The sequence below is a fragment of the Spodoptera frugiperda genome, chromosome 8, assembly GCF_023101765.2.
Source record: "Spodoptera frugiperda isolate SF20-4 chromosome 8, AGI-APGP_CSIRO_Sfru_2.0, whole genome shotgun sequence".
NCBI classification, from domain to species: Eukaryota; Metazoa; Arthropoda; class Insecta; order Lepidoptera; family Noctuidae; genus Spodoptera; species Spodoptera frugiperda.
This window is the reverse complement of record NC_064219.1, coordinates 11449909-11473915: the sequence shown is the minus strand read 5'-3', so window position 1 is coordinate 11473915 and position 24007 is coordinate 11449909. Positions and strand designations below refer to the sequence as shown.

At 37.3% G+C, this 24007-nt stretch overlaps 1 protein-coding gene across 5 annotated transcripts in view; it reads left to right on the top strand.

The window, feature by feature from the left end:
• Window positions 1–24007, top strand: part of LOC118275373 (RNA-binding protein Pasilla) — a 58114-nt gene that overhangs the window by 354 nt on the left and 33753 nt on the right. For 2 of the 5 annotated variants that reach the window (XM_050695285.1, XM_035593294.2), the window contains exons 1-3: window positions 2605–3007; window positions 3460–3522; window positions 23162–23308. In XM_050695285.1, the coding sequence (XP_050551242.1) occupies window positions 2890–3007; window positions 3460–3522; window positions 23162–23308 (328 nt within the window). In that variant the 5' untranslated portion in view covers window positions 2605–2889. Of the gene's footprint in view, window positions 1–2604; window positions 3008–3459; window positions 3523–23161; window positions 23309–24007 lie in introns of those variants that run through there. The other 3 variants (XM_050695288.1, XM_050695287.1, XM_050695289.1) reach the window with 3 other exon arrangements.

Here is a 24007-nt window from a genome sequence, read left to right as displayed (position 1 = left end):
AAGCCATCAGCGCCGCCCATGGACACCCGCAACACCAGAGGAGTCACAGGTGCGTTGCCGGAGTGTGCTCTTTTCTTGAAGGTTTGAAGGTCGTATCAGTTCGTTTTCAGGCCCTTTTCTTTACCTACTTTGACAGACTAAATTATTTGATTCTCGTCAATTTTTTCATAAAAAGAACTAATACTCAACAATCTACTATAATTCAGAGTTTAAACACACACGACAAAGCACATAGTCTTTTTTTAATTCACTGTTGTAGAACGCTACTGACTGCCTAATAGCATCTAACAAGATTATATTAGTTCTGATATTAGATACTAAATGGTCCTATGTATAAAGTGTTATATGCGTTGGAAAAAAATTATTGATTATCATTATCGTCCGATCCTTAAAACTTTTTTGCGGACTGCAGTGCAGTGGGCCCCTGTTGATGCTGGGCGCCCATTTTGCCTTAAGGTTAATCCGGCTCTGAAAAGGGTCATAAAGATTTTTGGTGGTGGACTTGAAAGTTATTACCACCATACTTACCTAAGTAATCTGCGAGGGAGTATCCAAAGAAACATTTTTTTATATAAATTGGTTGGATTGTGGTTGCGGGTGAATGGTGATAATTCGGGCAATGGCACGCTGGCACGGTGGTTCGTGACTGATTTAAGTACGTTTGACACGCACCCCGGCACTCCAGCCGCGGTGGGCGGGGCTGCCGGCCGCAATCATTGCGACCTTCTTTGTCTAATGGTTTACGAAACACTCACTATCACACGACAGAGTAGGTAGGCACCAAATTAAACATAATTTATACCTGGCTTTAAAACTTACGTATATAAGTAATTTGCAATTATTATTTGTACTTGAAAATACTAGGAAAGTTTGCTATTTATAATAGCTAGGTACTTATAAAGGATTTAAGACTTTACCGGCATGGTATGCACAACTCGGTAACAGTGTAATGCGTTCAAAGGTTTATTCAGATTGGTACAGTTGTAAATAAGACAGATATAATCCATGACTAGTCATAAATATTTGTGGGCACGGACATTACGTTATGAAATAAGACATCTAATCAGTACTACTATGGGCTCATAGGAATTCCTATATGGAACTTATAACATGATTGGTAAAAAGCCTCGGCCTGTGCCTACCCCTTCAGAGCTAATAAGGCGTTGTATTGTGTATCTGTAATCAGTAAAAGAAGTCGGTAGGTAACGTGCCTTGCCTGCCCCCATAAAAAAAACTACTAGACCCTATTTAGCAGTACCTATAATTATTCATTACTTCGTATGTTACTTCATTGTGCTATCGTTACTAGCATATTTTTTTCGATATATTTACTCTCATAAAGTGTAAAAATTTATAGAAATGTATTTTCCGACGAGTTTCATAACCAAAGTTTATCACTTTAGATAAAAGATGGCGCTTTGGTTTGCCCGCAATGCGCTACGTAGGTAGGAGCTATGCGGCAAATAATTGAACACTATTCCACTTTCATAAAAAACATCATCATACTGGATATTAAATACTCTAGAGCAAGAAATATTATCCTATAAGATGACAGAGGTGTAACTTTTACAATACATTTATATTTTACCGGAGGAAAGAAGTTGTAAAGGAGTTTTTCGCTAAAGCATAGCTAGGATATGCGTAACAGATGCATATGAGATTCCAACAGTTTCTCATTTCTACATGACCTATAATCCTGGTCTAGTTGCTGAAATGAGATAGAAATAGTTACCTTGTTCCTTGACCTAGATTTTAACTATTTTGCTAGGTCTCAGTAAGGCGCTATTTTAAACTTCTGCAAAATTCAAAAGTAGAAAAATATGTAAACAATAATTCTTACTTTTGACTAGGTTTTTCTGTTGGTTGAATTATTCGAATAAGAAACAAAACTTCAAATAAGAAATATTTTTCTTGAAACAATATTCACGCTAGTTAATTTCGCTAGTTAATTTACCAAATAACTATTAACAGAGGTTAAAAGTCTTTCGAATATTATTTCCTTGGTAAACTAATATTCTAATACGTTTATGCGCTCATTCGTAATCTTATTTTTTAAATTCCGCGCATTCCCAACTTACATGAAGTTATCAACAAATTCTGATTGGTCTATAAACGACCTTGGCGCATTATGTTTTTATAGTGATGTGCAGCTTTTGACACCACAATGTAGATCTGTATCGATAAAAGTTACATAATTATTTATGTCATATCTCTGATTCATATTTTAATTAGAAAAATATACTTATTAAATAATGATCAATAAACTGGCAATGTAAAATGTTAGTGATAAAGCTAGGAATTCCTGAATCGTGTTCAAGTTGTAGTGAAATAATAACCCAACATGTCGATCGGTGCATAGCGAATCGCAACGGAAAGCGGAGTTTTGTAATATGGTTTACGTTTTATCCTTTGCATATAGAACCTTGAAAATGTATTACGATTTACATAAAATCTTGTAAAGCATAACATTTTATTGATTATTTAGAAAATTTAGAAAAATTATAATACGAATGAAATTCGAATAATCGATATATCAGTCAAACAGCACTAACGCAATCAGCTGGTTACTGTCATTATACAGGGGAGCCAACAGAACGGCGTGACATTCGCAGCTAGCTTCACGTTGACTGTGCGCCACAAACAGCCGCAGTATCGACAAACGTTCACAAAACGTTTAGACGTAACAACCATAGTGTCACTTCTCTTCTTATTTCATTAACTACACCATACAAAACTTCAATTTTCCTTCGTTTTTAGTTGTATAAGTGTTAAGTGTTACCGTTATTATGTTAAAATAATTCATAGTGCTGCATAATCGTACATATTTTCAAGCAATTACGTAATGGGAATTATGCTAGACAAGTTTAAAGTTTTGCCCTGAAATTCAACATGGCCGCTGACACTGGGATGGATACTTGCCCCAGTCCGGAAATCACGGACTCGAGGAAACGGCCGCTCGACGGCGACTCGGAAAATGGAGACGTTAAGCGATCACATTTTAGCTCGGGTGAGTGGCGTACTATTTACCTGCACACTATCCATAGATATGTACCTAGTTGTCTTTACTTCATTGCGTACTTGGCAAGGCGGGCATAACATTGACACAGCGAACTTGTGGTCGATTCAGCCGCTCGCAGCTGGACTCCAATTAGATTCTTATCAGAACACACTGCTGTTATCATTTTGACCTATTTTTCTGTGATTGTGAGGTCATAATGTATCGAAATATTTAACTTAAAAAGAATACTAGTTAGATAAAAGTTGTTCTGTGTAGTTAATGCCGCTTTATTGCTGTAATATAACGAGTATAATTCCGTTGATAAGTTTGAAGAATTATAGGCACAATAATTATCAGAGTAATTTCGCCGTACGTTTGATAAGACACGGGGACGGCTGGGCCGGCTGCCTCATGAATAGTATGAATTTATGCAATGTTAAAAGATAGTCGTTGTTTTTTAGTGCAAGACTTGGTGACCGCGTTGCCTCTGGCCAACGGCCATGGCAATATTACGTCTCATTTCGGTGAGTCGACAGTCAACGCATATGTTCCCTCATCGGCTTTGTGGTTGTTGCGGCGCGCATGCCTCACGCGCGCACTCTCTCGCGCTCATCACCTCTGCTGATGTCCACCCGCCTTCATGCAGTACCACTCGATCACATTGCATCACTCCTATAATATCTCCTAACCATTCACATAAGAATCTTACTAGACGCCAATAAAACCAATTGACCTATCTGTAGCTACTCTCACTAGACTTTGTAATTGGTACACCAATACACCAATGTGATAGGACCTCGAAACTTTGAGTAGACCCTAGAGGCCTTATTAACAGTTGTAGATACAAATATTAAGCAATGTAGGTCATTGCCTAATCTACTAATAATGTAGTGAACTTTTTGCATAAAAATAGTTGCAAAATGTTAATAAATCATGCTTGTAATATTGTGCAAAACCATCGATCATAAAGATTTCAATGTCAGAATCTTATAAGTTATAAATACATACATGTTCTCTTTGATAATGTCTTAAAAATGTCTTTTCACTTGAAAGAATTTGTCCATAAGTTTGGAATAATAATGTGTGTTAGTAGTGTATCACATCAGCAGAGTGTGAGCGGGCAGCGTAGGTGTTAGCGTTTATCGTTAAATCGTCCATCGTGCACAGTATACATTGCCTCGTTGTCGTGAGCCATGTCGTACTTAGCCTCACAGATCCACCCATGGCTTAGTCGTTGCATTGTTGGTGTGAACATACACTTCAATGTACAGAACTTCTACCATTTATTATTTTGGTGTATTCTTCTCATTCTTCTTCTTCTTTGACAAAAAGTGTTTATTTTTGCTTTGATTTTTATTGGCTTAAATGAAAACTAACAAATTGGAATAATTAAATTAACATTATTTATTTGCATTATCAAAACCATTAAAAATTGATACACAAGTAATATAGATTGGCACTTTATCACCTCCATTAAGAATCTTATTAGCTTAAGTTTATGATTACATGTTGCTATCTGGATTGCAAGGTAAACTGTTTATCTGTGACTTGATCACTGCTATAAATGTGATCTACTGCCTACCTTGAGCATCTGTAATCTGTGGATGGAACACTGTTGTCTTTCATTAACAACGGTACCTGACCAGGTACCTCTACTGTAGTGTGTTGTATGGGTTTGAAACATCATTGGCTTTTAATGTGCAGTTAATCTAAAACAGTATCAAAATTTTGGATATATTTTGTATGTCCTGGAGCACAGGCTTTGAGGGGCGCCGTAAACGGCGTAAAGTGTAAACACTTTGTTTCAGTGTATTTAATAAGAATTAGAAAAAATGGCTAGTGCCACTAGGCTGAGGCAATAAAGAGCAAATTTTCTTCTGAAAATATTCCGCATTTCGTAAATACGGATATGCAAGTTTAAGCGACATGGTGAAATCACGATAACACTACTGATATGATAAACAACACGTTGTACTAACATTAAGTAATACTTGCAATAGTATAAAGATGACAATATTGTTCGTAGAAACAATTCTACACCGAGTCCCAAAGGTTTAGCCTAGTATTGCTGGTTTCCACAACATTCATTAGGTAATGTATGAAATCCTTGTTGCACAAAATAGATATTAATAGATTCACCGATTTGTCCGTATTCCGACACTTACGTAATATGAGTGAGAACGTTATCGCTACGTAAATTAAAAGCAATATCTTTAGTAACTATGTGAAGGTCTTGCTGACACCAGATTGATGACAAGCAAGGTCATTACCGGTACTGACTGCACAATTTACCTCGCTAAGTCATTATAAACTTAATATCTTTGCGTTAGAGTGTATTGTCTATCGTGGAACGTTTGATTAGCCTGAAGGTTAGCAGCAATTTGTCAAGCGTTGTCTCTCGGGTGACGCGTCGAATGTTTACACAGTGTTACATGTTAGTTTATATCGTGTAAACTGCTTCAGCTGTTACTTGATCTAAATGCTTTGTTTGACGAAATGGATTTTCTTTCATCAATATGTTTCCAACAGAAACATTTTATTGATTGTTTAGAGGAAAGAACAGTTGCTTAGTTCTTTCTCTTTTAAGCAAATACTGTTCAGCATATATGCATACAAACGCGCTGTATAATCGATAACAAGCCCGCGTGTACGTAAACCAATATTGTAATTATTTATTTAAAGAATTTAAAACGCGCGCCTGCAATTAGTACATTTTTAATGTGCGGTTATGATAGTTAATTAATTAATTTTATGAACTAATGCGCTCGCCACAGCGCACATAATTACCGCACTTCCTCTGCTCGGTTCGTCGACAGCGCCCGAGGTAACCACACATACTAAATGTCAAGGGAATTGTAACCTTTTTGGTTGCACAATAATTAATAACTCCACGCTTAGATAGTCAAAAGGTAATTGAAATAAACATTTTCTTTATTAGTCTTCCATAAAATAAATAAAATAATTTTCAAAGTGAGCCAAAATAAATAGAGGTTAGACAGGCGTATTTAATATCGGTCTAAATGTTGACAGAAATTGTTTACATATTTTTCAAGCGTGATTTAATTTTACATATTTTATGAGAATATTAAAACGCGTAACATACGCTACGCGGAGGAAGGCGAAGAGTAAGAGCATTTTATAGGAAAGCTTACGCTACGATTTCGTTTACGATTGAATATTTTTTACAGGTTTATATTCTTTGTGATTTATTGGTCATGCGTATAATATTGTACCTAAAACATTTCTTTTTTTGAGGTGGGAAAATCAACCAATAACTTCTCACGCTTTGGGCAAGAGGGAGTGTCACACTCTTACTGAATAAAGACCACCCCGTTCCCTCTCCTGCTTTGAGCCGGTAACCTTTTACGTTGTCCAATTTAAATTTATTGTTTCGTATTTCATCCTTACCTAAACGTCAGATATGATAATCATGCCGCAAAAATCCAATCCAGAATTCATAAACGAAACGATCCATCAGGTGTAAATGCTCTATAGTTAATTTCAATATTTTAATACGCTATAGAGGTATTTTTCAGCTCATCAAGCCCCTTCCTAGGGCAGGTGCGCAGGTGTTAATACAGCCTAAAACAGGTCACGTTTTATATGCGTAAAATACCTATTTCGTAATAAAAGCTGTTCGGTTTGCGTGACATTGTATCGCATCGCAAAATATTACGATGTCGTGCGTGATGAGCTTAAACTCCAGCCAGAGTACACTTTTTAGTTTTGATGATACCTTTATCGTGCCGTTTATTATATTTAAACAAACTTTATGAACAACATCAAAGGAATAGCTTTCTTGTATTTCATAGCTAAACTCGCAAATTGTTCGCATTTCTGGATTCCGAAACTCCACTGACATCCGGATCGAATACGACCGAGTAAAACCGCACTGATCGAAATTGTGGTCAGGTTTCGGGAATCTAGTAGCCGTAGCTATTTCCGAGACCCTGGATATTGAGAAGAGGGTGTGGGGTAACTAGGTGGCGTATCTTGCAAGAGAGACGGTTAGCAACAGTGGCCCACAACACAATCCCAACAACCAATTAACATTAAACCGTTTAACGATGTATGATAAACACAAGAGCCCGTATGATAAGTTCGTAACTGCGAGCAAACAGGCCGCTGCAGAGGTATTGTGGCAAAATAAATATGTTTGTTTTGCTCGCAATTTGTACGCCCGCGCCCGGGCCCTTGGAGAACATCTCGGGGGAGGCGGCGAGAGGCCCTTACTGAAGAAAGGATCATTGTTTGCAGTGTTACCTTCCTCCAGATGAGGAGTTTTATTCTTACTCAGACATTTAACTTAAAGGAAGTCTTATTAGAATGACGCTGGAGGTTTACTTTTAGTTAAACCACCATAATCCATTCGTTGAAAAGAAATATCACAATGATCCGAAGTCCACGTGTCCGTGGGTCCAAAGTACAGTGAAACTTGGTTAAGTGGGACCTGGATAAGTGAGAAACCTCCACAAATGGAACTCATACTGAGGTCCTTACCCATTGGCACTGAATTACCTCTATTAGTGGGACAAACAACCCTCTATATCTGGGATTCGTTCTTTCGGTTTATCATCTTAGTTACCTCTATAACTGAGACAGCAAGTGAATTTTAATGCATAAACCTCAGTAACTAAGACAAAATCGTTTTGTTTGTTGATTTACTTATTCTTATTCATTTATAATGTGCACATAATACATTTTTTTATTTAAAAATCACACCTCTTTATGTGAAATAACCCGTATGTTCACCTCCATTAATGAAACCCTTTGTAAATAAGACAAATGTTTATACAGTGAAACTTGGTTAAGTGGGACCTGGATAAGTGAGAAACCTCCACAAATGGAACTCATACTGAGGTCCTTACCCATTGGCACTGAATTACCTCTATTAGTGGGACAAACAACCCTCTATATCTGGGATTCGTTCTTTCGGTTTATCATCTTAGTTACCTCTATAACTGAGACAGCAAGTGAATTTTAATGCATAAACCTCAGTAACTAAGACAAAATCGTTTTGTTTGTTGATTTACTTATTCTTATTCATTTATAATGTGCACATAATACATTTTTTTATTTAAAAATCACACCTCTTTATGTGAAATAACCCGTATGTTCACCTCCATTAATGAAACCCTTTGTAAATAAGACAAATGTTTATATATACCTGGTTATCCGAGACACTGGGTTAGTGGAATACCTCTATAAGTGATACCAATTTGAAGGTCCCTTGATGGTCTCACTTAACGAGGTTTCACTGTATATACCTGGTTATCCGAGACACTGGGTTAGTGGAATACCTCTATAAGTGATACCAATTTGAAGGTCCCTTGATGGTCTCACTTAACGAGGTTTCACTGTATTATAATATGTTTTCCGTAGGAGAGGAAATGCCTCAAGTTATGCCCAAGTTACAGGGTACATCCCACGTACAAAGCCCACGCGGGTTATGAATTCCATTGCTTACAATGCTTTGCGCAAAAGATTAGTATCCCGAGGCACTCGGAGCTTGTCTCTGTAGTCTCCTTGATCCAATCATAAATATTTAAATAAAGGAATAAAATAATAATCCTGTTATTCTTACGTCAATGTCTGTTCGTATTTTGTTTTCATTAGCGAGCTGCCTTTGTTTGTCCTATTTACTTTACATCCAGTTTTAGTATTCAAACGTTACCTAAATGTAATTGGAATTCACTAAAATACGCACACGCACATACATGTTTTTACAGATTTGTATGAGTTAGATTATAGTTTTCGGAGCATAAGTTTCAATTCAACGACTGGATAAACTTGAAACGTTTGAGCAAAATACAAAAAGTCCCTCAGTATTTGTGTTTCGCAGCGAATATTATAATTTATTCACGTAGTAAACGTCTCGCTCTAAGCTGGATAAAGGAATAGTTTCGCTAAACAAATACAGCATGTATTCTCAAAGGATTGTGCCCGGGGTTTACAAAAAGAGCACTGTGAAACGTCTCAAAACAAAGGCGTTCTTTGTACCTTATTTTATATTAAATTGAATTAAACCTCTTTACGTACTATCAGCTAGAACCGTTCACGTGCAATAAAATTCTACTCAGGCTAAGTACAATTTTAATTAAAACTTAATTTGCTGTAATGTGCGTGAAAACAACCTTGGAAACAATAACATGTTGATATATCAAAGAACTCGATTACATAAGGCGAACTAGTAGATGCTTCCTAACAGATAAAGCAGTTTCATTTATTTATTGATACGATCCACGTTTGATAACGCGCTCTCATATTATTCTACAATTTACCGATATACTTGCTGATAATGATAACACTTATCACTAAGCAAGTACTGATATCTGTAAGACCTGTAGATAAGTAATTAGTTATAATTATTAGGTTACAATTGCAATTATGTTTGAACACGTACAAGAAATAATCCTAAATTGATTTTAGCTGTTTTGAAGGTCCTAGGTTCTTACGTTAGGTAAAATGTTTGAGATCGTCGATCAATGTGCCCGATTAGTATTCTGAACGTCGCTTGTTGTTAATATTCATGCTATTAAAGCTGAAAGCAGGTACACAACTCAACGGGTTTGCGATTTGTGACTAGAAGCTTTGAGTCTTAGGTAAAATGGATGGAGTCCTCAATACGTAGGTACTCTGTATTTCTGGAAAGCAGTACAATGTGATTAAGTACTCCAGATAACTAATGTTCTCTGTCTGACGGCAACAATAAGTATTAATTCTCAAATGTATAATTGGTTATCTCGTCTACCAGAGTAATGTAGATGAGCGGTAATAGTTTCTCGCCGCTAATAGTATTTACACGAGTAAAAATACAGCCAACAATTACATTCCGTAGTACAAATACACATCTAATAAAGCAATAATCGTAACATTTAGTTTGTTTAACATAACAACGTTTTATCTCCGCCCACACAATCAATCGAAACTCAACCTAGTGTTTACGTTGTAAAACTCACTTTTCAACGCCCGATACGCAATCTATAGTTTTTTATTTATCGGGAACGTTTATCAGCTGTAATCGATGCGCATTACCAATGGAATTGTCACAATAGTCATGCGCGTGCGCAATCACCAACTGAATGACAATAAGCGACCATTTTGATTAGTTCCCATTAGTTGTTGGTACAGATTTATTGCAACTTTGTATTTGTTTACGTACTTCGATATGTAATTACTTTGTACGTATAATACACGCAATTATAAACTAATATAGGATTTATGATAGACGGAAAGAATCATCCATATTCACCTTATCTCAACCCACCATACTAGAGCTTTCGGATTGCGATAACTAATTCATTTTGATATTAGTCTGCGGGCGCGAAGTTATAAAAACTAGCGTAATGTTCCGTATCAAACTGTATGGATAAGATTGACGGATTGCAGACACCCAGTAATTTATTACAAGTGCCACATAATACTTTAGGGACTAACCTATCAAATAATAGATAGTGGAAATGTCAACTGGTCACTGGTCAGTCATAGAAATAGTATTCGGAAACTAGCATATTCCCCCCACGCGTCCTGAACTCAATTGTAACTCTCATTGACCCAATAATACGCACACTAAAAATATCACGCGACAGCTGGCAGAGTGTAACGTGGAGGTGGTGACAGGTACTTGAGACACCCGACATTGAACAGGCTCACCATGCCGTGTAGCAGGGTTCTAGGATGAAACTATTAATATAATCTAACTGTTCTAACTTATGGGGCTTCCGACCTTTCACGATTGTTGCGGATTTATTCACGGTGCCACGTACCGGTTACTCATTCCAATGTCATCGCTCCAAAGGTGTTCGTGACAGCCTATGCGGTAATACTCTGCCGGCTTGACATTGTAACCAGTTTCTGATCCAATCTCCGGCTTATAGACCCTCGTTCGTAGGAAATGTTTACATCAATTTCACTCTAAGGATCCCTTACGCAGATCATGTCAATTGAGATCTTTCCGAACCGGATGGATCTGATAGGAGGCAGCACCTGTCATAGTGCTTGTTATTTACAAGGGAGGGTGGTGTAAACATTTACGGCGACTATATTTTGTGACGATATGGTCTCCGGTGTATGGTCACGAATTTATGTTCGTCCTTTCCGTTCGTCGTCATATGTGTACGTTTGGGTTTATTTTCAATGTGTAAACTTCAATACACAACAGTACAACTTAATAATCCGAATGCGTATTCATTGCTGACCGTATTCAGCTGTTGAAAAACTACGAAATATAGCTATATGAAACATACTCGTAAGAACATAAGTTTCAAGTGTATTATTTTTACGAAGTCGAATCACGACCGCCTCGCAATACACTGAAGTTCAGATCAGCGAGTGGATATCAACCGTAACTGTCATGTAGGTTGTAAAAGTTACGACTCTTGTAATCGTCCGTAACTTGTGTCGGCTAGCCTGTTGACAACTTTTCTGTGTCGGAATTACTTGATGAAACTCTTCTTTTTCCTCAAGAACAAGAGTATTTCAAAGTAAAACCCATTTCTATGTTCATTGATTTCCATGTTGGAGTTTTCTCAAGTTCATCTATTGATTTAAGCTACACAAACACTTCCAGGTCACTAATCTGTTTGTCGGGCGCCAGATGACACTTGACTTCACGTCACACCCACGTTTAATGTTACTTGGTTGTCTGGTATCGCTAAATATAGGCTGTGTATCAAAATTTATCGTGCTGACCCGAGAGCCAAGTAACCTATTTGATATACTTTATCTTATCAATTGCTACCCTAATTGCGCCTAGTAGCAAAAAATATGCGGTTATTTATTTTGTGATAAGTTAAGCAAGCCTTCTGTGGTATATTAATGAATAAATTAATGTAATTATGTTGGATATTAAGTTTACGGGTGAGAAGACAGGAGCCCAACGACTGAGCAAGTAAAAGAATTAGGGTACATGAGGAAAAGCTTTTCAATTTACTCCGCGGCCGGGGCTTAGAAACCTTATATCGTCGCGTCGCCGTAATACACATTGAAATAAAATACTGCATTTAATTTAAATATTACTGAAATGTTATATTTTGTCCTTTCTTTCATAATTATTGATTATCAGATTTTTCTCTTGGTATTTGTTGATCTATGTCTGTTCGAGTAGCTTATATTTTTGAAATTGTTTTCCAGAAGCATACACAATATATGTTGCTGCTAGCAATAAAACTCTCAATCTCCACTTTAAACAAGAACCAGAAACATGTAATCAGTGCTCCACGATGTAATTTATCGAACACAATAAGTGTACATTAGACCCGTTTGGATGCGCGCGCTAGAGACTTTCGTTTTTATCCAAGTGTACGTAGAGTCGTGGGCGCTTACGCAACTATTACAATATGACTTAGAGGCAGGCCTACATTGTTTTTGGGAGACTTTCACTGGCTGCCGGTGTAAAGTTTCTAATTGAAGTATTAAAATGGAGGCTCCGTTTAAAGGGCGGCTGGTAATTGGATGCTCTGTTGTTTTGATTCAAGTTATTCAGCACTTTCAGCAGTTTGAGAGAACTCACCGAATCCCTAAGGGTTTGAATGTTGTTGTTTGATTACTTTGCCAAGAAAATGGTTATGGCAACGGCCTGTATTTTCTAAATGGAAGTGGTCGTTACGGACATTTTCAGTAACTACATCTATGTCTGTAAATAAAATAGAATCCTTAATATTAATTCAATTAGTTTTTAAATCCGCAACATTGTATAACTGTATTTATACCACACATGTATACATATTAAGTACCACGTGTATTAATATTCCGCACCGTGGCAGCGTGGCTTTGATCTCTCTGATCGAATTATTGATATAACACGTTATAATACTACAGCTGTTTAAAGCATAATATACAAGTCAAAACGTCTGAACCGCGGCATGATTTGAATCAATATCGTGAATTAATCATAAATTCGCTCCACGGTCATAGAATGGCCTTGCGTATCAATAATTGAACGGTTAGTGCAGCACACATCGATTGCACGGCATTGTGTCGCGTGCGAGCCGCCCACGGCACGCTTAGCGTTGTGAAATCCTGAACTGCTATCACGGAAAGTGCATTAAGTCGGCCGTGTCACGAAACACACTGATTCCGATCGACTATGTGACTCAGATACGGGCCAAAGATTTGGGACATGAACAACTCTATGCGGACGATTCAAGACACAGTTACGTCACGGAAATCGATGAAGATGCCTCTACTGCCCGGTACTGGCACCTCTCCATGTTTTTCGTACTTCTGACAGCACAGTTCAGTTATCGCCGGAATCTGTACGGAAAAGTTTAACCCAATTCTTTCACATGTCCACATGTTAGTACATGGGACTTGGCAATATTGTTTAACATGTCCGATACATATTTCCTTGTATAACGACATCAACTGCTAACTATTGAGATAATTATGCCTAGCGAGATATACAATGTAATAAAATACTCATTCATGCAATGTACAGTGTAGCTTTAGAGTTTTATCTATTTCTTCACTCATGTGCAACCTCAATAATAAAACTATATTTTTGGACAGCAACACATAAACATTTGGTCCGCTACATAGAAAGGAAATTAGGACGTGAAGTACAATTTATTTAAAATGCTATGAGGAATAGCTACTGGTACGGACAGCGTGCAGAATATTTAAGATTTAGCGGTTGACCAAGGCAAAATGCCGTGAAATATGGCTGTATAAAGCGGTACTAAACAAGTTAGTGGTTTTGAAGTGATGTAACAAAAGCACGTCCAGAGCTGTTGACGCCATTGTGCTGACAGTACACTTGTGCACCGAGTTCGTGCTCACTTTGTTGAAGTTGTAGTTGCCAAATAAATGTTGTTCTAGCATGATGTAGGTATTTCAAAATTTACACATAAGAACTTGAACCTTAAAAGTTACAAATCACACTGGTAGAGCATTCAAAGGAACTCTATGTATACCTACCTATGTTCAAAAAGCTTTTGAAGTTGGAACTGTTGCCACCGAAATATTTTTTTAAAACAACTGTTGGATGTGCATTTTGCCACAGAATCAAAGTGTGCGCCTTTGACAAGCAGAAAAGTAGGTCACAGCCCACAGCTAGTGGATTGAAGCACCCGCCAGCACCCGTCCGAGGCTCACCAATACTAGTCAGTAGTATCTCGTGACCGGTTTATTGCGAAGAAATTCAATAAAGTTACAATATTTTCTACAACTATGTGTGTCCTTAGAAACAACAGGTTTGTGTATGTAATACCTCATACATATATTAATAAGATTCAAGGTTTAAGATTCCAAACTTGATTTAAATAAGGTACCTGTCGCTGTAGAAGATACGAACGAAGCGGTAAAAATCGTTTTACATAACCCGTCACGCTGGGCAGTACGGAGTTAGGCAAGGTGTAGTCGGAACAGGCTTTGTATTCCTTGACCAGAAAATGTCATTTGATACTCAAATTAGAAAAAAATGCTAATGTAACTTGTATAATATTTCAATAGAAATGTCGAAAATCTGGAATATAGCTCGCGGATTCGTGCAAACCGCAAAATAGACGTCAATAACGGATAATCGCCAGCTAAATCGCCATATTTGAATGTCGACGAGCGAACATTTCAAAAGCGTTGATGAAGCTTGAGAGTCTTTGAAGAGCTTCTGGAGTACGACTTTTATCTGGCACAGGCGCCAAAAGGAAGTGCGCCCTCGCGTCGCCCGCGGATAAATGCTCAAGCATCTCTCTATAAAAATACCGTGGACGCGGACCTCACCAAGCGTGAAGTGTAAATGAATATAATAATGACTAACATAAAAGAGAAATGAAATACACGAAATGAATTATTCTCATTTCGTTATTTTAACAGCGTTAAGTTTGATGTTTTATTAGAGAAGTCGGGAGTACCGCAATAAACATGATGGAGCAGGGCCGCGGTGCGCGCCGTACGATCCTGCAGCCAACTTTTAAATTGAATCTTAGGTGTTCTTAATCTCTGTTTAACAAAGTTTTATTGTTAGCGTTTATTGCGAACGTTGATAAATGGTTGCGTTCATTAACTTTATTGGCACGATGTGGGATATCGCGAGGAGCTTCCGTGTTGGGCGCCACTACTATCATACTCCAATTTAGTTAAGTGCTATCCTAATCTGAAATCAGATTGGCTATTTGTTTGCACGATAGCCACCGGATTATCTGTGGACGTAGATCTAACGGGGTGAGCTCCCGATTATAATATTTTAATAATAAATTAATCTTTCCTAAATCAAAATACATGATTATTATTATAGGTCGTGTTTGACGTTTTCTTTCAAAACAAGTTTAGCGTCGCGCTGTATTAATTGATAACACGTGATATCGTGATAAATTTTACGCGCAATATGTACATAATATAGATTATGTATTTCGAAACTAAGTCCTTAAACCTAAAGTAAAAAAACGCACAAATTTCTAACATAAATGTTATTCCCTTTTAAACTAAATTAAGTTCTAAAATTTTAAGTATTTATGTTTAAAATTGTAAAAAAGGCTACAAAATAATGTTTAATCCTTGACTTTTTAATTTTATGACTTCACTATCTCCATAGCTAATTATAACATCACTTCCGTATAATTTTTATAGTGTCTAGCTCCGAGTTTTCTGCGGTTTTGTTTCATGGGAGCCATTTTGGCTGTAAAACAAGAGGTATTATTAAATACATTATATCTTATCATCCAGGATATTCACTATTATGCTGTGAAATTTAGGTATTCGAAAATGGTTACATACACACAAACAAGAAAAAAACATTTATTGCCAACCCTAACTGTAGGTAAAGTTGCCACAAAGCAGGCCGTGGCAACTTTACCTAACCTGTGTCAACATTACCGAAGCGATTATTTATCAATAAATTAAAGAAAAAGCAATTGCTGACATTACAACAGTAATCCCAACTATAATATACATACAAGATCAAAATTTCACTCACCTGTGACAAATAGTTAAGGCTCTGTAAGCACAATTTAGGAACAACTAACTTTTAGCTCATTTTCACGCATACATTGTGACGGCCATTACTGGCATAATAGCAGTCTTACGTCTACGCAAAATATAGTAAATATTTCCTTTTAATGTCTAAAAAATACTTCCATTACAAAACAGAATTCTAGTGGGTAGATTTTTAGATAAATGAGTTTATACCGAATACCTATAGTATGGTAAAGTTGCCAAGGGCCCGGTAAAGTTGCCATAGTTTACCGGTATTTCGAAACTAAGTCGGATGTCCGCAGATTAGAATTAATGTACGAAATAATTCCTCTAATAACGTAAACTGACGTCATTAATCATTGGCTCGGGTTCATTGCAGGCTGGCAGCATACACCGCACTATGTATTCTATGTAATACTGGTCAAGTCATAAATTTCTATGTGAATGTTCCTGTTCAAGAAGTTATTGTAAATAGTTTCGTCTTTACGATGTCGCGTGTCGTGACAAATGCTGGTACAGTAGAACTCCAATTATCCGATTTAATGGGGACCGGGACCCATTCGGATAATCAAATATTCGGATAATCGGATTTAAAAAAAAAATTGCCATTGGAGAGAATAAAAGCTACGTTTTGATATTGCACTATTTTTTTATTGAATTAAATTGCGGGGGAAGTCAGTGGCACAACGGCAAGTTAAGACAAGTCAAGTCAAGACTTGACGCGCAAACACTGGCTTCGGGGGGGGGGAGAATAATAGCGCACTTAGACTTTTTTGGACAATTTTTGTGATTCGGATAATCGGCGATTCGGATAGTCGGAGTTCGGATAATTGGAGTTCTACTGTACTCCACACGTACGTGCAGTTCATGTGCAATGGCAATCTCATCCAATCATATTTTACGATGGTAGTATTTGCTGTTTGTTTAAATAGAAACTGTTATTTATAAATCAACTTTTCCACATTATATTCACTAAGAACAATGAATTTTAAATTACTTTTGTGCGATATTGTATTCGTTACTCAGTTACATTTTAAATTTTTAGCAAATATTTTTAATATATTTACTCCAGTAGTTATAAATTAAATGTCAAATTTTAAATATTTAATCTCAAAATGAAAATATACCGTATCATTTTATAAAACCCAGCTCAGTCGGGTTCTACAAAAACCGTTATTATCTCGTAAGAAGATTTTTAATAGAAATGTAAAATTCGCGACACTAACATTTTAAATAATTATTTCGCTCCGCTTTTTGTGAACACATTTCAGCTCTAAAATATAGCCGGAACTGTCGAGTTTTCTATAAACGAGGTAAAAAGTGGGGTTATAAAACTCAGTTCTATTAAAAAAGTATAGTAAACAACAGCATTTTAGTTTTTATGTCTCTTTTTACAGGCATTCATTGTAGCTTACGAACTAATTTAAGAAGGGTCAAAGAATTACAGATACATTTTATTACAAAATACATAAAAACATCGATAACCTCGACACAGTTTATCTGTACAATGCGAAATATATTCAAAAGATTATTTTTGAAAATTAAATGTCGAAAGAAAAGTTAAAAACACATTGCAAAATTATTAATTTGATAATTAATATGTGACAGACGTTTGCCCAAATGATAGGACGTGAAATTGGGTAATTTGTAACCGATTTAAAGAATATTTAAATAAAATTTAGTCCCACAGAGTCCACATAATACAAAATTAATGAGCGTAAAAAGTCCTTCGGTCTGGTTCATTTCTCCGAGTTTGCGGCAGACGGTTCGCTCTAAGTTTATAAATGACCTATAATGGTTTTCCAATTTTCATTTTTCCAGTTAGTCGCTGGCGTAGGGACGCATCTGTTTTCAAAGCTGCTTTTATACACCACGTCTGCGTTATTGACAGCTGTATCCGAGCCGGGACCCCCTCCCTCTTGCGTCATTTCCGTTCGTATTCTACCTATTACTTCGATATTTGCATTACTTCGGGTTTATGCCCTGAATTTGGCCAGTCATTTCAGTATCGTGCCAAATAGTTGCTGACGCAAAGGGTTTCATACAACTTGACAGTTAGCAAAATTTTATCAAGTTCTGACAACTGTACTGGTAGTATTGGCAAGCAATTAAAATTAGGCCTTTAGTTTGTATACATGCAGATTTAAAACTGGAGTCCGTTTTTACTAAAGGCCGATAACCGATACTAAATATTAAAACTGACCTCAATCTAAATATTTCTGGACCAGTCTAGATTTTTGACAAGAATTCAATAGAAGTAAATTGAAGAAATGTCAAAAATCTGCATTAATATTGGATTGATATTGGTTATTAATTTAGGTCGCGTACCAAATTCCCAATAATATATGGGATCAATATCCGAAGATGACTGTAACCTCAACGAGTCTATATTTTGTTTATCATGGTAAGTAGGTTGGATAAATTTCATGCATAATGCATGCTTGGAGCGCAAACACCCTATCGTTGTGTTGGCATGGGCCTTTTTTAGACAGCCGTAGATAAGCTCAGAGCCCGCGACCGACGAGTGATCGGATCACGCGTGATTTATTAGAGCCATCCGCGGCCATTTTGCTAAAATGCGGTAAAAATAAATATTGCTCGTGCGGCGCTCTGCCCAACATTCAATAAAATGTTTGGGGAAAATGTGACACCAAGTTGATCTAACAATTTAAGAAATGTTTCGGGCTTAAAAGATATTAGACGAAGCACACTTAAGGCGTGCTTCAGCAGCAATAGCTTCGAACGCTAAGTAATAAGAAAAAGAAGGTACTTATACGTTAGCTGGCGATATGGTGTGAGTAGACAAAGTCCTCATTAATCTCGGCTGCAGCTCCAGATCAAAGCACAAAGATGAAACGCCAGCAGCTTTATGCAAGCCGAGTACCTTCCGAAATGGGAACACGGCGAGCACTATATTTATAAAATGTTGCTTTAATCTTGGGTTAGAAGGTAACATAATAATGTTAACCATACCAGTTTGCTAACTCCTTAATTTAATACAAGCAATATTGTTCAGTCAACAAAAGCTTATGATTTTAACAAGTTGGAAAATTGTATTCCTACCCTGTGAATTCGGTCTTGGTTGTCAAATGAACTAACAAAAGATTTCTGTCTATTCGGCCTACTTTCACCCACTGCTGGGTAAAGGCCTCTCGAGCCTTCCGCCCTCTTTAAGGCCTTGTGTCCGGTCTTTAAAAAAGAATAAAAAATCCGGGACGCCGCTGACACAGATCGCGTTGCAAAGTTTAGAATATTAAAACGCCAGTGAACAGACGATGAAAGCGAGTTTGACGTCAAAGTCGATGCTTAGTATCGATTGGTTGTCAATGCCGCCGGACGAGCCGCAGAACAATCTGTTCATGGCAGCAATAGTCTGCATGCTACACTGGCGAGTCAACCGACACTATTGATTGACATGATGTGATCGCTTTCCTCGCCGTAAACTCACTGGTTTATGTCCTATTTTGTACCGTGATTTCTCTTAAATGACTCTTCAAACCGCGTCGTCAACTAGAATAATGATGATCATACATAATACTTATTCCTGAGTTTCATTTCTTGACCGCTACTTTTGGATTGGCATACCGATTTCTTTATTTTTCAATTCTAATGGCATCATCATATCTCTTGTTAGCAGAGAAATGTACGAGTAATTTGGCAAACTTTAGAAACACCAAATACCATGTTGTTTTGTAGCTGTCGGCGTGGTCAGTGGCGCGCAACTAATTCTCATTACGTATTATTGTTGGACAAATGAATAAACATTGCTCAGACTTAACAAGGACACAAAGCTCATAACATAATACATAATAATAATGAAACTTATTTAAGTAAACTGTCTTTGTAATGAATTTACGAGGATTCTGTTTAGTGGCGGAATGTTTTGTGCAGAACTTTCTGTGGTGATTAGGTACCGAAAATAAGAATTAGAAACCTCTGTATAGTTACGTTCAGTTTCATTAACCGTAACATTGGCATCGGTAACATGACCATGTATAGCCAGCATAGCGATACTGCAAGCGAAACGAATGCAATATGTTTGCGTCTGAAAGCTTGCTTGCATCGCCAAACTTTTAGGGGCTTAGCATTGCCAAATGCGGCGCTTGGCAACGTGCGCCCATAAGGTCGCGACCTAGAACACCTAGTAGAGGTGCGGCAGCGGTGCGGCAAACTCTCACCTATTTATAATCCTCTGATTTCTATGTCAAACAACTTTATTGTGAAGGCGGCTAATAAAAAATAATTGATGCGAAAAAACGAGAACAGCAATGAACACGAGAGTGCCATTAAATGAGATCCTTTGTCAAAGAGGCAACCTGACTCCCGAATTGGACGACGCTTGTTATTATTTCATAATAGAAAAAGCTTTTGTTATAAAAGTAAGTATCTAAAGATAAAAGGGTTGTAATCTTTGATAAGACGACCTTATCGGGATCAAGTGAATGCCAAATTGAGTGCGAAATTAATCTTGGCGTAACCATGTCGCAATAATTCGTCCGTGGTCAGCCCGGTCTAGATTATCAGCCTCCGAGTCGGTCGCGTAAGCCTCAGATCTCCATTGTTAATGTGGGGTAGAAAGAATAGGGCTTTTCCCTGCCCTCCCTCTTCTGTTACTCAGATAATGACGAGATTGTACATAAAGATCTTTCTCTCGGAAAATATTCCTATTGTCCATTTCCCTTTATTTTGAAGTGAACGTCTGCTCGTAACTCGTAGATGAAAAACATATTCAAGTTTGTTTTATTTTAATTCTAAGAAATTAGGGACTGTTTGTTATCGCAATTTCTCTGAGATAATTAGGTAAGCTTTCCTGTTCAGGGAACATTAGTTTAGGGACGGAGAAAGCGAAAAATGGCTTTGTTTTAAAGTCAAATTGAATGGGACTCGCCCGAGCTAATATATGGGTTCTGAATGTTCTGATACATTCTATGGCCGCTGTTGTTTACTAATGTGTTGAATAATTGCTCGTTGCTGTTGTAACGTCTGTACAATAGCCAATTACCGCGCATGATACACGCGATAATGTTGACGTAGGAAAAGCATAATGTAATAAATTCATGACTGCGCCGTTTTGCTACGTCATGGACACCTATAAATCAATGACAACCTTTTTTTAGCACACGACCGACGTTTGAAAAGAATATTATTTGCATCGCTTGTGTTCTAAATCGCTTTAGAAAATATTTCTCTTTGAATAATCTGGACTTTGGTATACTTCGTAGATACAATTTTTCATTTCAAAGAATATTGAACAGCTAGCTCTCCGACCAAAATATATACATAACGTAATTCTTCTGTAGAGATTGCAATCGTCAGTGGTATTTTTGGTTGCAAAAGTAATTTGAAATGTTTTAGCAATTTATCTGAACTTGAAATTATTTCCTTAGTAATTTTGAATGATGTGGAATCCTGTACAATACTGCGCTGCCATTAAGTTGGTGAAAATTTCAATTCCAGAGTATTAAACCGCCAAGAACCATTTCAACATAAATCCGAGTATTGTGCTCTTTGTTGCCATTAAAATATGATATTACTGAATGGTTCGTGTACAATACATATTGTTAATTTGTGGCATATCTACCGGCGTGAGTCGTGTCAGGTGAACTGCCATGCTCCATTTGAAATGAGGTCAAATGAGATGCGCCGTCAGCCGGTGGGTTGCCACTCAATTGAAACACATTGAATGTAGGTGGCACACTAGTTTCTTCACATTGTTATGTACTACTTCGCAATATTTGAATTATACTTCCTAACAAAAGCTACTAGCGTCCCTCAAGGCCTGCCTCCTAAACTGTTCCGCTGAGGCATTCTATGAAAGTAGGTTGTGAAATTACGTCACTGAGGATTTTTATATTAAAATCTGAGCTCCAATGAAGTAAAATTAGTTGTACAGCCACAGCGAACCCTCTGGTTTACTGCGTAATTATAAATTAACCATGAAAGCAAGTGAAACTCGTCCGGTGCTTACTTAGTTTGTTCTTCATCTCAGAACTTGGTCCGTCTTCTTTGTCAATGGTACAAGTTGTTTATCCCTCTGGGAAATATCAAAACTTTGTAACTTTGTGGTCGCCACTTAATATATTTCTTGAAAATGTTTCGCTGAAAAGTTGACGCTCTCACCACAACGTCTTTCTTATTTGGACTAAGTTCCCCAAGCAAAGCGGTCATTAAACTTCTTCTATCATCAATCATTTAGGCTTTTCTTGGTCGACCTCTTCATCAGTGTTTAGATCTAGCATTAATCAACGAATAAAATGCATGTTAATAACTATGAAATATAAAAAGCTGTACTATTTGCCTTCAAAATAATAAACGAGCATAAATGCAAACAATCTAACACTGGCACGGTGGAAGTATCGCGTCGTGCCAGAACAATCTCGCAAGATTAATTCGTCACCAAACTAGCTGATGTTGGTGCTAATTAATAAAATAATACATTTTTGATGTTGGCTATTGAATCTCCATACACCGTCATCGCGACTGACATTAGCACAGGCCCGCAGGTGTGGTTTACAATACATACATAATGCACTTCACACTGACTCATACTCTGCCGGAACTGGTGCTCCGACTGCATTACTGATGCTTTTGATCACCAGCTTCTGCTGATGTAATATTGTACATATAAAATGGGATTTCATGATCTAAATCAAGTTACTGTATTCACATAAAACCATGAAACCTCATTTTAAATGTACTCCGATGAATCCTGAGCACTATATTCCGTTTTAGATTTCACCTCTACATATCCAATTTGTAGTATTCTTGTAACGAAGCTAATCAATTAGTACAACCCTTTGCGCATTGAGCCTCGGATGTATTTTCTTTAATTACTTATGAGATCCCGAGTTAATTTATATCGGGATGTAGCTGAAACCAATTTATGTAATCTGTTTTTGGGATAATCTTCAAAGGGCTCGTGAAATCGCTGTATTGATTAATTGGCAAATTGGAATTACAGAGCTGTAATATAATGTCTACACATAAAGTATGTATTATTGTAGCTAGCAGTCAATACAAAAGCAATTATATTGCTCAATATCTCAGAACGTCCTACGCAAATATTTGTTCTCTTCCGCTCTTGTTTACTATAATAGAAACCATTACGATTTTTCTGTAATTGCTTTTCTATATCGATAATAACTTCTGGGAACAATACTATTGGTTTTTATTGATTGTTTGTAACGGAACACAGTGCTCAGAATGTAGTGTTTAGTGTGAGCTCTTCTCACCATGCAACTGTATGCTCTACAGCCGTGGAGCCGACATACCACTTCAAGGTGCTGGTGCCGTCCATGGTGGCCGGCGCCATCATCGGCAAGGGTGGCGAGACCATCGCCCAGCTGCAGAAGGACACTGGCGCTAGGGTCAAGATGTCCAAGTCCCACGACTTCTACCCTGGTAAGTGACGTTTTATTTGTTACTTTTTCAATGTCAATAAAACGGTCAAATGTTTAGAAGTCATCCAAAATTAAAGTTCCTACATTAGTAGCCCATTGCGTACTGATTGGGACACAAGATCCACTAACTTTCTCATAGACTCCATATACGGGCATCCGTTATCTACAATCAGTAGTAGTAAGTACTGCAATTATTCCCACAAACAGTTTGAAACGCCGGCAATCAAGCTAACTGGGCTCGATAAGATCTTGAGGTCCGTTCTGCTTACATCACGCGAGATTTTGACTCGAACAGCTTAGGTGTGTCAAGGTCTTCCGACGTGTGATCAGGTTTACACAACAATGATTTGTAAGAGTTGTACAATGCTCTACTAGATACAAACATACTACATGTTAAAATTTAGGAAGAGCATCCATAATGCATGTTTCGACGCTTTGTGAGAAATACAAGCTGGATCATTAGCGGTGCAGTATGGATCAATGATATACGACAACGGCACATTCAGTTATATAATACCTAACGTAGGAATAATAAAGCACAATGCGACGCAGTACGCTTCATTAGAATGTAGGTCACAGTGTCAGGTTCGATTTCCGAGCCGGTGCCTCGCAACGATGCATATTGTCAAGTAGTTCTGATTGGACACATGTTGTAGCGTTCACTATTGTAATGCTAATAGTTCTATTTACATTTGTAATT